The following is a 13681-nucleotide window of genomic DNA, read 5'->3' on the forward strand; positions in this document are numbered from 1 at the left end:
AAAATACCCAAAACACGCAGTATGATATGTTTATTCAAATGCAAAACACCAGCTCCCAGAATTTATTCCGTGCCATTTTGAGGCAACATTGAGGGGAAATGTCTCACCCAAAAAGAGGCAGAAAATGGCGACAAAGCTCCAGCCAGTTTCCACTGGCTGATAAATTCCTTACATGGAGCTCGGACGCCCTCTTCTGGCTCTTTCTGGCGCAACACGAGGTTTTCAGACCAAATAAGCATTGACGTGATGGAAGGACTGCTACAATGTGTCCTTTTTTTGGTCAGGGGCGTTTCTTCAGTGACGTCACGTACGGACTCGTCACCAACTCAGACACAAGACTTCCGGAATATTCATCGCGAGTCTTAAAAGGTAAAATACGTGGTGGAATTTTTGTCAAATACGCTCAGTAGAATTTATTTGAAGCCATTTTACAAATTACAGACACAACTTGTCCGCAGACGTCGGTTGTCCTTTAATACGGGGTTGAAATCTTTGGCGAAGGCAATCAGTTGACCACCCAATCTTATTTTGGTGGGACGGACCGGAAAAGAGCCAGTCTCCTGATCTTCCGGAAGCGGAAGCGGCGAACAATTCAAGGCCAGAGCTCTTTTTTTTCCAGCGTCGAAGAACGAGCCGCGAACTTACGCATCGAGGTTTGGCGACGGGACCTCCTCCAAGGAAAAAGTCGTTGAGGTGAGCTCGGCGTCGGCGTTTGACGAGCGACATTTGAAACGCAACTGGGGTTTTTTTTTGGGGGGGGGGCAAAAAGTGGCAATCGTGCTTGTGCTTTCTGCCGGCAAGGAAACATTTTGGAAATGCTTGAATATGAAAGTCAATTCTTGTGAAAGTAACTGTCGACACCAAACTAAATGATAGAGGCAGTCGCTACGTTGGACGCTGTTATAAACCTCCCCAAAAAAAATCATTGATCATCATCAATAATGTTCCCTCTGAGTGAGCAACTGCACGCTGCTTTTACTCTCTCATTGTACTGCAAATATGCGTTAAAAAAACAAATCTACAATTTAAGTCACTTTGTCCGCGTCTTCTATTTTGGAGATTTTGAATACAGCGGTACCACGACTTCCGAACTTCTCTTGATACGAAATTTCAACTTACGCTACATATGAACAGGAGAATAGCTTTCTTTTTTTCGCACGTGCTCGTAACTGGCTATCTATTAGCTATTTATTTGCTTTCCATTAGCTAGCTAGCTACGAGGCATATTATCTATTTGAGTTACTTTGGGGTTGAATGAACGCTGGCGCATGTGGCTGCCGCTGCTCACCCACAGAAAAAAAACGGACCCAGTGACTGAAAAAAAGTGACCTTGAGAGTTTTGAAAGGTGCTTAGAAATCAAATGGATTATTATTATTATTATAAAAAAACGACGCAATCGTAGTTCCGATTGGACTTGTTTGGGACGTCAAGCGTGTCCTTCCAAAGTTGGACAGGAAGCATTTCAAGTGTGAGTGAATTGCAGAAGTCATCAAAATCACTTCCTCTCGCCGTCTCCTGTTCCTGGAAGGCCTTCCGAGCCTTCCAGGATGTTTTCTTTGGGCCTTTGATGGATAATGTGATGATTTTCGTCCGTTTTCAGAACGGTTTGATGAATTGCTATTTAAAGGACAAGCGACGCCTCCGGACAAGTTGTGTCCATCATTTGTCAAATGACTTCTACTGAGCGTATTTGACAAAGATTCCAATGTCTGACGTGACGTCACAGAGGGAACGCCCCTTAGCGAGAAAGCAACACACAATGCATTTTGGCTACTTTTTTTTCGTCTGAAAACTTCATGTTGATGTCGAAATTAGAAAGAAAACACATCAATAACACGATGGTGAATCGTTGTGTGTTGCACCAAGACTACTATTTGATACTAGTTGACACAAATTCCCAGCAGACAAATCAGCCCATTTCCAACTGAGCTTGGGCGCCATCTTGTGCATTTTCTGGGCACTACATCGGAGTCCAGACCGCTCCAATTGATACGGAAGGACTTCTTTAATCGATGGCAAACATGTATGCTTTGCTCTTCAGAACGATTTGAATCCTATTCATAACTGGATGAGTAACAAGAAAGCATCTTTTTCCGAATCTGAAGCCATTGTTTTGATTCTAGAGCGAGGCAAGACGTCCTGGCGTGATGTCAGAAATCAAATGTTTGATATCCAGAAATGATATCACGTCAATTCACGCTTAAATCAGTTATTTTATTATTGATTGATTGTTCCTTTAATTGTAAAGTGTCCTTGCGTGTTCTGAACGGCGCTTGGAAATTAAATGTATTATTGTTACTTCAGTGATAACATGGCTTACGAACTTAAATGGTTCCCAGACGGAGTGTGTACGGCGAAAAGTGTGTATTCCAAACAATAATTTCCCATAGGAAACTATTAAAATGAGAATAATTAGTTCCCAGGTCCCCATAAAACTTAATTTTCTACTTTCTAATTTTCTCAGCCTTAAAACTACCCAGAATATACATTATTTTATGTATAATAAATGTGCTATTTGATTGTAATGAAATAAATAAACTGTACTGTATAATAAAGTGGTTTTATTGACCTTTGTGATGGTCGTTGATGGCTTGATGGAATGGAGTGGCCGCTTTCATCAGCATGAAACGCTTGATGAGGAACGTAGCCTTCTTCTTCCACCATCTTGAGGAATGATTCCTTGTAAGCTTTGACAGCTTCATCGTCAAAACTGGCTGGCTCACCGTGAAGAAGGACACTATGAATCCCTGTACGACGCTTTAAGTTGTCGAACCATCCGTGGCTAGCCTTGAAATCATCAATGGATGACGAACCTCCAGGTTGCCTCTTGACGATATCCGAGTGAAGTTGCCGTGCTTTCTCTGCTATAATTTTACCTAGTTCCTCATCAATTGTGTTCTGTTTAGCTGGGTTGATAGCTTTTTGCATCAGGTGTACAGATGGCTTGTGCGGGTTATTTGTGGAGACTAATTGATGGGATCTTTTAACCTTGCAGTCTACACTCTGCCTTTGAACTGTCAATAAAGTTGAAACGAGTCCAAATTTCACTGTTTTCTATCCATTTTCTCACTCTCTCTCTGTCATCTATTTATTATTTGAAGCTTTGTGTTTCTGTAACCCCCCCACTGCTGCGTTCTTGACCAATCACGTGCGGCTTTAACCGAAGACTGGGGGCGGGGAATAGAGGACAAAAAAAATGTCGGCTGCCATTTGACACATCGCTCATTGTGGCGCTCCGTGTGTATCCCAAAAAATAGTTTGTATGCCAAGATTACATTAATTCATTAAATTAATGAAATAAAGTCAGAATTCGGAGTTAAATATGTGTGCGTTACTTCCGGGTTGAGTGAACACTGGCACGTCTGGCTGCCGCTGCTCACCCACACAAAAACATTTTTGTTCCTATCCTGTGACTGTAAAGTGTCCTTGATTGTTTTGAAAGGCGCTTATAAATTGAATGTATTATTATTATTATTATGATAAATTCTCGTGAATTTAACGCTCGTAACCCTCAAGCAGAACAGAGATGACGTTGTAAGTTGTCATTGATTATTGATTATTGATGTATTTTCTGCGGCGCCAGGATGAGCCAGTTCGCCGTCCTCCACACAGGCCGGAAGATGCCGCTCATCGGACTCGGCACGTGGAAGAGCTCGCCGGGACAGGTGAGGCCAAAGCGCCCGGGGGGGGCGGGGCTTCTCTGGTTTTTGCCGATGGCTTCAGGGCGGGGCTTGGCAAGGAGGCCGGCTTACAAAGGGCGAATGGCGAAGCGGCTCGGGCCCGATGAAACTCAATTGCGAGAACATGGCGGAGTCAGTGATTTTCCGGCGGTCATCAGGCTGCGTCTGCTTGTCCGTCAGGTGAAAGAGGCGGTGAAGTGCGCCCTGGAGGCGGGCTACCGCCACATCGACTGCGCCTCCGTCTACGGCAACGAGGCGGAAATCGGACAGGCGCTCGCCGAGACCTTCGCGCAGCCGCACGTGAGGCGGGTCGGGCGGGCGGGCGGGCGGAGGCGGGGCCGACGCGGGCTGACTTTGTCCCCCCTTTGTCAGGGCGTGCGGCGGGAGGACGTGTTTGTCACGTCCAAACTGTGGAACACCTGCCACCACCCCGAGGACGTGGAGCCCGCCCTCCTGCGCACCCTGCGCGACCTCCAACTCGACTACCTTGACCTTTACCTCATCCACTGGCCTTACGCCTTCCGGTCGGTCGCTCCCGTCCAGAGTTATTCCGAAAATCGGAAAAAGAGGAAGCGGTCCTGAACGGATGGGGAAAGAGTCTGCAGGGATGACAAATCAGAAAAAAAAGATGGGGGGTGCACACGCAAAGTCACTCAAATTGATAGAAAGCTAGCTAATAGCTAGCTAGATAGCTAATGTTTGGATTGGATGTACTTTTATTTGTCTCGCAGTGGCGAAATTGACATTTCACAGCCACCCGAAAGTCACTCAAATAGATAGAAAGCTAGCTAGCTAGCGAATAGATATCTAATAGCTAGCTTGATAGCTAATGTTTGGATTGGATGTACTTTTATTTGTCTCGCAGTGGCGAAATTGACATTTCACAGCCACCCGAAAGTCACTCAAATAGATAGAAAGCTAGCTAGCTAGCGAATAGATATCTAATAGCTAGCTTGATAGCTAATGTTTGGATTGGATGTACTTTTATTTGTCTCGCAGTGGCGAAATGGATATTTCACAGCAAGCCGAAAGTCACTCAAATAGATAGAAAGCTAGCTAGCTAGCGAATAGATATCTAATATCTAGATAGATAGCTAATGTTTGGATTGGATTGGATGTACAGTAAAGTCTCGTTATATCGATATTCAAGGGAGTCCGAAAAAATATCGATATAACCGGGACTATCGATATATCCGATATCGATATAACGAGACTTTACTGTACTTTTATTTGTCTCAGTGGCAAAATTGACATTTCAGAGCAACCCGAAAGTCACTCAAATAGATGGAAAGCTAGCTAATAGCTAGCTCGATAGCTAATGTTTGGATTGGCTTGGATGTACTTTTATTCGGCTCGCTGTGGTGAAATTGACATTTCACAGCAACCTGAAAGTAACTCAAATAGATAGAAGGCTAGCTAGTATGTAGTATTTTCCCCATTGTGGGACGAATAAAGTTTTTCTGATTCTGAATCAAAATGGCGCTTTCTGTCCAAACAGGAAATGAACGGTGAAAAAGCCCAAAGACATTTTTTGTGTTATTTGCTCATTTTGCAAAAAAAAGTCTACCAATTCTCCTCCCTGAGTGTGACTTTTTTTTGTGGGTTGCCAGGCGCGGCGAGGAGGCCTTCCCCAGGGCCGCCGGCGGGGACGGCGAGCTGCTCTACGACGTGGTGGACTACCGGGCCACTTGGGGCGCCATGGAGGGCCTGCTGAGCAAAGGCCTGCTGCGCGCCATCGGCCTCTCCAACTTCAACAAGCGCCAGCTGGACGAGGTGGTGGCCGCCGCCTGCGTCAAGCCCGCCGTCCTGCAGGTACCGTCCTGTCCTGTCCCGTCCTGTCCCGTCCTGTCCCGTCCTGTCCCGGTTTATCGCTGGCGTCAATCCCAAAAAAGCACTTTTGACAAAGCTAACAGCGCCTGACGACTTCTCTTGAACTAAAGATAGCTAACAGATAGATAGATAGCCACACGCGCCAGCGTTCACTCAACCCGGAAGTAACTCAAATAGATAGCAAGCTACCTAGCGAGCGAATAGATAGCCAATAGCTATGGAAGCCAAGAAATGTTTTGTAAAAGACAAGGGTCGAGAAATGGGAACAACATGCTATTTGCTATCTATTACAGTAGGGATATATATAGGGCCAAAAGTACCAGCAAATTTTAGTTCACTGACGAAGCCTCTTGGATAAGAAGCAAAACGTCCGACACGTTCGAAGTACAGATGACGGCTGAAGAAACCTTCACAGTGATACTATCTATTAGCTATCTGGATGGCTAGCTATCTATTTACTATGTAGCTGGCTCGCTATCCAGCTAGGTATCTGTTGGCTATCGATTGGCTAGCTAACTCGCTTTCTATCTATTTGAGTTACGTCCGGGTTGAGTGAACGCTGGTGCGTGTGTCTGCCGCTGCTCACCTGCAGAAAATCCTGTGACTGTAAAGTGACCTTGAGGGTTTTGAAAGGCGCTTAGAAATGAAATGGATGATTATTACCATTTGTAGCTATTTGCTATCTATTAGCTCTCTGTCTGATTGCTATCTATTCACTATCTAGCTGGCTGGCTATCTATTAGCTTGCTAGCTTTCTATGTGTTTGAGTGACTTCTGGGTTGAATGAAGGCTGGTGCGTGTGGCTGCCGCTGCTCACCCACAGAAAAACGTATCCTGTGACTGTAAAGTGACCTTGAGAGTCTTGAAAGGCGCTTAGAAATGAAATGGATGCTGCTGCTGCTGCTGATGGTGATTAGGTGGAGAGCCACCCGTACCTGGCGCAGACGGCGCTGCTGGCGCACTGCCGCTCGCTGGGCGTGGTCATGTCGGCCTACAGCCCGCTGGGCTCGCCCGACCGGGCGTGGAAGCACCCCGACGAGCCGACGCTCCTGGACGAGGCCACCCTGGGCGCCCTGGCCGCCAAATACCAAAAGTCTCCGGCTCAGATCCTCCTCAGGTAGCCCCTCCCCCCGCCGCCATGTTGCTTTTGAAGGCCTGCTTTTGAAGCCTCGCTGCGGTGGCTGCGCAGGTGGCAGACGCAGCGCGGCGTGGTGACCCTCCCCAAGAGCGTCACGCCCTCGCGCATCCGACAAAACCTGCAAGTCGGTATCACGTACGCGCCGCCGCCACCGCCGTCCCAAAAGCAAAATGTTTGATCGCGATCGCTTTGCTTTCCTGCAGGTGTTTGACTTCGCTCTGTCGGCGGAGGAGATGAGCGACCTGGCGGCGCTCGACAACAACTGGCGCTACATCGTGCCCGTCGTGCAAGTAAGTCCAATGGCGGCTTTTCACTTCCAGTTTAAGGCCCAAGTTTGACCCACTTTGCTCTTCTATTGGATTGGTCACTCAAATAGATAGAAAGCTAGCGAGCTAATAGCCAATAGCTAGCTAGATAGCTAATGTTTGGATTGGATGTACCTTTATTCGTCTGGCAGTGGCGAAATTGACATATCACAGCAACCCGGAAGTCACTCAAATAGATAGAAAGCTAGCTAGCTAGCTAGATAGCTAATGTTTGGATTGGATGTACCTTTATTCGTCTGGCAGTGGAGAAATTGACATTTCACAGCAACCCGGAAGTCACTCAAATAGATAGAAAGATAGCTAGCTAATACATAGCTAATAGCCAATACCTAGCCAGATAGCTAATGATTGAATTTGATGTACCTTTATTTGTCTGGCAGTGGAGAAATTGACATTTCACAGCAACCCGGAAGTCACTCAAATAGATAGAAAGCTAGCTAGCTAGCTAGATAATTGATAGCTAATCAATCAATCAATCATAGCTAATGATTGAATTGGATGTACCTTTATTTGTCTTGCAGTGGAGAAATTGACCTTTCACAGCAGCAAAGTTATGAATGGAACTAGCTGGCTATCTATTAGCTATCTGTCCAAATAGCTAGCTATCTATTTAGGTAGCTATCTTACTATCTATTAGCTAGCTAGCTAGCTAGCTGGCTGACTACCTGTTATTTAATATCATTTTACTTATGGTTTTAGTGTTGTGTGCTTTGTTTTTATTGTAAAGTGTCCTAGGGTGTTCTGAAAGGCGCTTGAAATTAAATGTATTATTAGCTAGCTAGCTTTCTATCGATTTGAGTTACTTCCGGGTGAGTAAATGCTGGCGCGTGTGGCTGCCGCTGCTCACCCATGGAAAAACTTCTGTGACTGTCAAGTGACCTTGAGAGTTTTGAAAGGCGCTTAGAAATGAAATGGATTATTATTATTTTTTTTATAGCTATCTGCTGGCTATCTAGCTAGTTATTTATTAGCTATCTAGCTAGCATTCTAATAGCTGATCTATTAGCTAGCTAGCTAGCTTTCTATCTATTTGATTTACTTCCGGGTTGAGTGAACGTCCGTCACTTGTCTCTTTTGTCGTTGAGGTGGACGGGAAGGCGGTTCCCCGCGACGCCGGGCATCCCCATTACCCCTTTAGCGACCCCTACTGACGGACCGCGTCAACGCCGGTTGGGATTTGTGCCTTGGTCCCGCCTACACGCTGACAAAGCCCCGCCCCCTTGTCCCACTCGAAACGAATAAACTGGTGACCACCATATTGTGTGCGTGTGAATATTTAATGAGGCACACGGCCAACATTTGATTGCGGCGCCGCTTAGCACAAGCTAACGACTCCGCCGGCGTTGCGGGAAACGTCAGCGGAAACTCCGCTACGTTGTTGGTGGTGCTGCGTCCAGTTAGCTTTTTGCGCGGCGATGCTATTTCCCGGACCTTTCTTGAACGCATCGCATTCTGTCGAAAGAAGTAGGAAAAATGTGGATTTGACTTCAAACTTGACATCAGCGTGTCAAATTCAGGCTCGCGGGCCAATTTTGGCCTGTACGACAAATATATTTGGTCCGCGAGATGATTTCAAATATGTATTATGGCTAGCTAGCTATCCGGCTAGCTATCAATTCACTTTCTAGCTGGCTGGCTTTCTAGCTAGGTATCTGTTGGCTATCAATTGGGTAGCTAGTTAGCTTTCTATCTATTTGAGTTACTCCCGGGTTGAGTTAACGCCGGCGCGTGTGGCTGCCGCTGCTCACCCGCAGGAAAACTGATCCTGTAAAGTGACCTTGAGAGTTTTGAAAGGCGCTTATAAATGAAATGGATTATTATTATTATCTAGTTAGCTATCTGGCTGGCTACCTAGCTATCTCCCTAGCTAGCTAGCTATTAGCTAGCTAGCTTTCTGTCTATTTGAGTTACTTATGGGTTGAGTGAACGCCGGCGTGTGTGTGTGTGTGGCTGCCGCTGCTCACCCGCACAAAAACTGGTCCTTAAGAGTTTTGATAAATGAAAGGGACTCTTCTTATTATTACTATTGATCGCACCACGGATCACTCACCAAAAATGATTGTGACTCCGTCAGGAAAGCGGTGTGGATCTTCCAGTTGGGATTGGTCGTCGGTCGCGACCAATCACGTGTGTGTCTGGCACGCTCTGGCCGCCTTTGTTTTACCGATGAGCTGCGGGAGCAAAAGAGGACGCGATGTCAGTCCAACTGAGTTGGTGTATTTTACTTATGCATGTATTTATTTCTTTACTTATTTATGTTTTCATTTGTGTATGTATTCATTTTATTCATTGTATTTATCATTTACTAATTTATTTATTATGATGCGTATGTGTAACAGTCGCGGCTTGGAATTGAAGCGGATGTATGTGGGACAGGAGATGTGAGAAAATCTCTTTTGGTCAATGGATGCTACAGCTTGCTGTTTGCTTTCAACATTTAGCTTGTAGTAGATTAGCATGACGTCCCTGATCCACTGCTGAAAAGGAAGCTTTGATCCTCTCCTCTTTTCACCTGGAGCTGCTTCATGTCACAAAGAGGGTACTGTGTCTTTGTGTTGTCATATATTATTTGTTATCTATTTTGTGTTTTTTTTTACTTTGTTTCTTTCGGGTTGAGTGAACGCTGGCGCGTGTGGCTGCCGCTGCTCACCCGCAGAAAAAATATCCTGTGATTCTAAAGTGACATTGAGAGTTTTGAAAAGCGCTTATAAATAAAATGTATTATTATTATACCGTTCAATAGCTATCTGAGTGGCTGGCTAGCTATTAGCTATATGTCTAGCTAGCTATCTCACCCACAGAAAAACTGATCCTGTGACTGTAAAGAGTCCTTGAGAGTTTTGAAAGGCGCTTATAAATCAAATGTATTATTATTATTAGCTATCTGACTAATTAGATGGTTATCTAGCCATCTATCTATTCACCATCGGTCTAGCTAGCTAGCTAGATATTAACTAGCGATTAGCTAGCTAGCTTTCAAGTTGAGTGAACGCCGGCGCATGTGGCTGCCGCTGCTCACCCACAGAAAAAAAATTCTCCTGTGACTTTAAAGTGACCCTGAGAGTTTTAGAAAGGCGCTTAGAAATGAAGTGGATTATTATTATTATTATTATTATTGTTGTTGACCTCCATGGTTTGTTGCAGGCTGGCGTAGACGTAAGTGGGCGGGCCCAAGCTGCGGACGACGCCATCGCGGCGCCGGCGGCCGTTAGCCGCTATGCTCCGCGCGGCGGCTAGCCGCTGCTTCAGCAGGTCGCTCGGCGGCAACGCGGCGGCGTCCGTCTGCGCCGCCGCGTCTTTCAAATGGCAACCGGGCGAGGGGGACGAAGACGACGGCGAGAGGCCGAGAGATCCGGCGGACGGCGCCGACGTCGCATCCTCCACCGTTTCTGCTTCCTGACTGAGCGCGGCGACGAGGAGTGGGGTTGCCAGATCGGCGACCGGTCCAAAGTCGGACTTTGGGTCCGGGGTCTCGGTCCTCACTGACGACGGTGGACACGCTTCGCTATCTGGGCCGGGTTCCTCAGGGTGGACGCTCGGGACCGAGACGGAAGCCTGGAGAAGCGCAAGGAAGAACATGGAGGCGGGGCAAAATGAGGGAAAATGGAGGACAATTCACATTATTTGCTATTTACTTTTGACTTTTGTTTATGTTGACATTAGTAAGAAATATTGTGCTAAGTCAATTGTCTGTCTTTCCCGGAATACCGTACAATCACTATCTGGCTTTTTTTTTTTTTTTTTTTGGGGGGGGGGTCATGTTGTACACATTTATTTAGCTATTAGCTGTCTATTAGCTAGCTAGCTTTTTATATGAGTTACTTCCGGGTTGAGTGAAGGTTTCGCTAGCTATCTGTCAGCTAGATATCTTTCTATCCGAGTTACTTAGCTGTCTATTAGCTAGCTAGCTTTCTATCTGAGTTACGTTAACACCTCGCTAGCTCTCGGTTAGCTATCTATTAACTAGCTATCTTTCTGTCCGAGTTACTTAGCTGTCTATTAGCTAGCTAGCTTTCTATCGGAGTTACTTCTGGGTTGAGTGAAGACCTCGCCAGCTATCTGTTAGCTTTCTATCCGAGTTACTTAGCTGTCTATTAGCTAGCTAGCTTTCTATCTGAGCTACTTCTGGGTTGAGTGAAGGCCTCACCAGCTATCTGTTAGCCTTCTATGCGAGTTACTTAGCTGTCTATTAGCTAGCTAGCTTTCTATCTGAGTTACTTCCAGGTTGTGTGAAGACCTAGCTAGCTATCTGTTAGCTATCTATTTTCTAGCTAGCTTTCTATCCGAGTTACTTAGCTGTCTATTAGCTAGCTTTCTATCGGAGTTACTTCTGGGTTGAGTGAAGGCCTCGCTAGCTATCTGTTAGCTAGATATCTTTCTATCCGAGTTACTTAGCTATCTATTAGCTAGCTAGCTTTCTATCTGAGTTACTTCCGGGTTGCGTGAAGACCTAGCTAGCTATCTGTTAGCTACCTATTATCTAGCTATCTTTCTATCCGAGTTACTTAGCTATCTATTAGCTAGCTAGCATTCTATCTGAGTTACTTCCAGGTTGCGTGAAGACCTAGCTAGCTATCTGTTAGCTATCTATTTTCTAGCTAGCTTTCTATCCGGGTTATTTAGCTATCTATCAGCTAGCTTTCTATCGGAGGTACTTCCGGGTTGCGTGAAGACCTAGCTAGCTATCTGTTAGCTATCTATTAACTAGCTATCTTTCTATCCGAGTTACTTAGCTGTCTATTAGCTAGCTAGCTTTCTATCTGAGTTACGTGAACACCTCGCTAGCACTCGGTTAGCTATCTATTAACTAGCTATCTTTCTATCCGAGTTACTTAGCTATCTATTAGCTAGCTAGCTTTCTATCGGAGTTACTTCTGGGTTGAGTGAAGACCTCGCCAGCTATCTGTTAGCTTTCTATCCGAGTTACTTAGCTGTCTATTAGCTAGCTAGCTTTCTATCTGAGTTACTTCTGGGTTGAGTGAAGGCCTCACCAGCTATCTGTTAGCCTTCTATGCGAGTTACTTAGCTGTCTATTAGCTAGCTAGCTTTCTATCTGAGTTACTTCCGCTGCTCACCCAAGGAAAAACTGATCCTGTGACTGTAAAGTGACCGTGAGAGCTTTGAAAGGCGCTTCGAAATCAAATGGATGATTATTATTATTATTAAAAGCCAAAAGAGCGGTGGAGTCCGCCATGTTGGCAAAGGGGCCCTCACCTCCTTGTCGACCACGCCCACCTCGACAAGCTCGTCCTCCCGCGACCCCGACGACTTCTTCAGAAAGCGCGAACCCGCCGAGTCGGCTCGCTCCCGCGAAGACGAAATGGGCGTCGACGGCTGGCTCGGGTCCGAAGAAAAGTCGCCTCCGCTGGACGGAGCCGGTCGGCTTTGGGCGTCCTGTCCACGACACAATAAGGTCTGTTTGACTTGAACAGAAACATTCAAAAGCGAACCATAAACCAGCCCACGTTGACAAAGACGTTATTTTAATCCAAAAGCTGAACCCCTACTACTAAACTTGAAACCTGGAGCCTGGTTTCAAGCTGTCTCACGTCTTAGCCGAAACGCAACATTAGCCGAGGCTAATGTGGACGGCGACGGACGGGCGGCTGACTAACCGCATCGTCGGCGGCGGCGAGGGCTGCTCGTCGGTCGTTGCGGTTTTTGTTGCTCTTGGCGGCCAGCAGCGCCCGAGCCCGGTCGAGAGCGTCGCTCGTTCCCCCTCGCCTCCACATCTCGTCCGAGTCCGTCTCGGCTAAGCTAACTTCTGCTAACTTTCGACGAGTCCGCGTTAGCTAAGCTAACTTGTGCTGTCAACTTGTCGTCGCTCGTTGATGACGCGCGTTCAAACGCCCCATTTATCCTTTCGACTGCCGCCGGGACACTTTGGGAGCTTTTTATTTCCTCGCTTGAATGAATGAAAGGAGGACGTTCGCGTCCTTCGTCGCCATGGAAGCTTTCTTCTTCGTCCACACCGTGACGTGTTTTTTGGTCTAGTTGGCGGCTCTCGCCACCATCTGGTCCGGAGGGTGAATTGCACGATGGCTCCTCAGAGAAACCTGAACGACATTTATAATAATAATAATAATAATAATAATAATAATAATAATAATAATAATAATAATATTTCTAAGCGCCTTTCAAAACTGTCAAGGTCACTTTACAGTCACAGGATACGTTTTCTTCTGTGTTTGAGCAGCTGGCTATCTATTAGTTAATTATTGGCTAGTTAATCTCGCTATCTAGCTAGCTATCTAGCCGGCTACCTTGCTACATATCTATTTAATATCTTTTTGCTAACTAGCTATCTGGCTGGCTACCTAGCTGGCTATATATTTGCTATCTATTAGCTAGCTCTTTAGCTGGCTATCCATTAGTTATTTATTGGCTAGCTAATCTCGCTATCTAGCTGGCTATTTATTAGTTAATTATTGGCTAGCTAATCTCGCTATCTAGCTGGCTAGATAGCGAGCTATCCTACTGGCTACCTTGCTACATATCTATTTGATATGTATTAGCTATCTAGCTAGCCACCTAGCTATCTATCTATTTGATATCTATTAGCTAGCTGGCTAGCTCTGTAGCTGGTTATCTATTAGTTATTTATTGGCTGGCTAATCTCGCTATTTAGCTGGCCATCTATTAGTTATTTATTGTCTACCCAATCTCGCTATTTAGTTGGCTATCTATTAGTTATTTATTGTCTAGC

At 45.8% G+C, this 13681-nt stretch overlaps 2 protein-coding genes across 4 annotated transcripts; one reads left to right on the plus strand and one right to left on the minus strand.

Moving 5' to 3' along the window:
• Positions 1–541: 541 nt before the first annotated feature.
• Positions 542–8231, plus strand: akr1a1b (aldo-keto reductase family 1, member A1b (aldehyde reductase)). Its single transcript, XM_089000437.1, has 9 exons — positions 542–693; positions 3585–3666; positions 3862–3981; positions 4054–4205; positions 5292–5493; positions 6429–6628; positions 6701–6773; positions 6853–6939; positions 8061–8231. Exons 2-9 carry the CDS (start codon positions 3586–3588, stop codon positions 8124–8126), a joined length of 981 nt encoding a protein of 326 aa, XP_088856563.1. The 5' UTR covers positions 542–693; position 3585; the 3' UTR covers positions 8127–8231.
• LOC148896070 (uncharacterized) lies at positions 4142–13077 on the minus strand. Of its 3 annotated transcripts, none has more exons than XR_016115515.1 (5): positions 12591–13077; positions 12190–12369; positions 10102–10530; positions 9026–9146; positions 4142–4280 (listed from the first exon to the last, which is right to left on the minus strand). XR_016115515.1 is itself a non-coding variant. In XM_089000438.1 (4 exons), the coding sequence occupies exons 1-4, from the start codon at positions 12705–12707 to the stop codon at positions 9099–9101; spliced, it is 774 nt and encodes a 257-aa protein (XP_088856564.1). In that variant the 5' UTR covers positions 12708–13077; the 3' UTR covers positions 8381–9098. The 3 variants fall into 3 exon arrangements, 1 of the variants encoding a protein (XP_088856564.1); XR_016115516.1 differs by lacking the exon at positions 4142–4280 and adding an exon at positions 8336–8427; XM_089000438.1 differs by lacking the exon at positions 4142–4280 and having other exon boundaries at positions 8381–9146.
• Positions 13078–13681: the final 604 nt, after the last annotated feature.

The sequence above is a fragment of the Hippocampus bargibanti genome, linkage group LG07, assembly GCF_051943395.1.
Source record: "Hippocampus bargibanti isolate YZ-2025 linkage group LG07, ASM5194339v1, whole genome shotgun sequence".
Taxonomy (NCBI): domain Eukaryota; kingdom Metazoa; phylum Chordata; class Actinopteri; order Syngnathiformes; family Syngnathidae; genus Hippocampus; species Hippocampus bargibanti.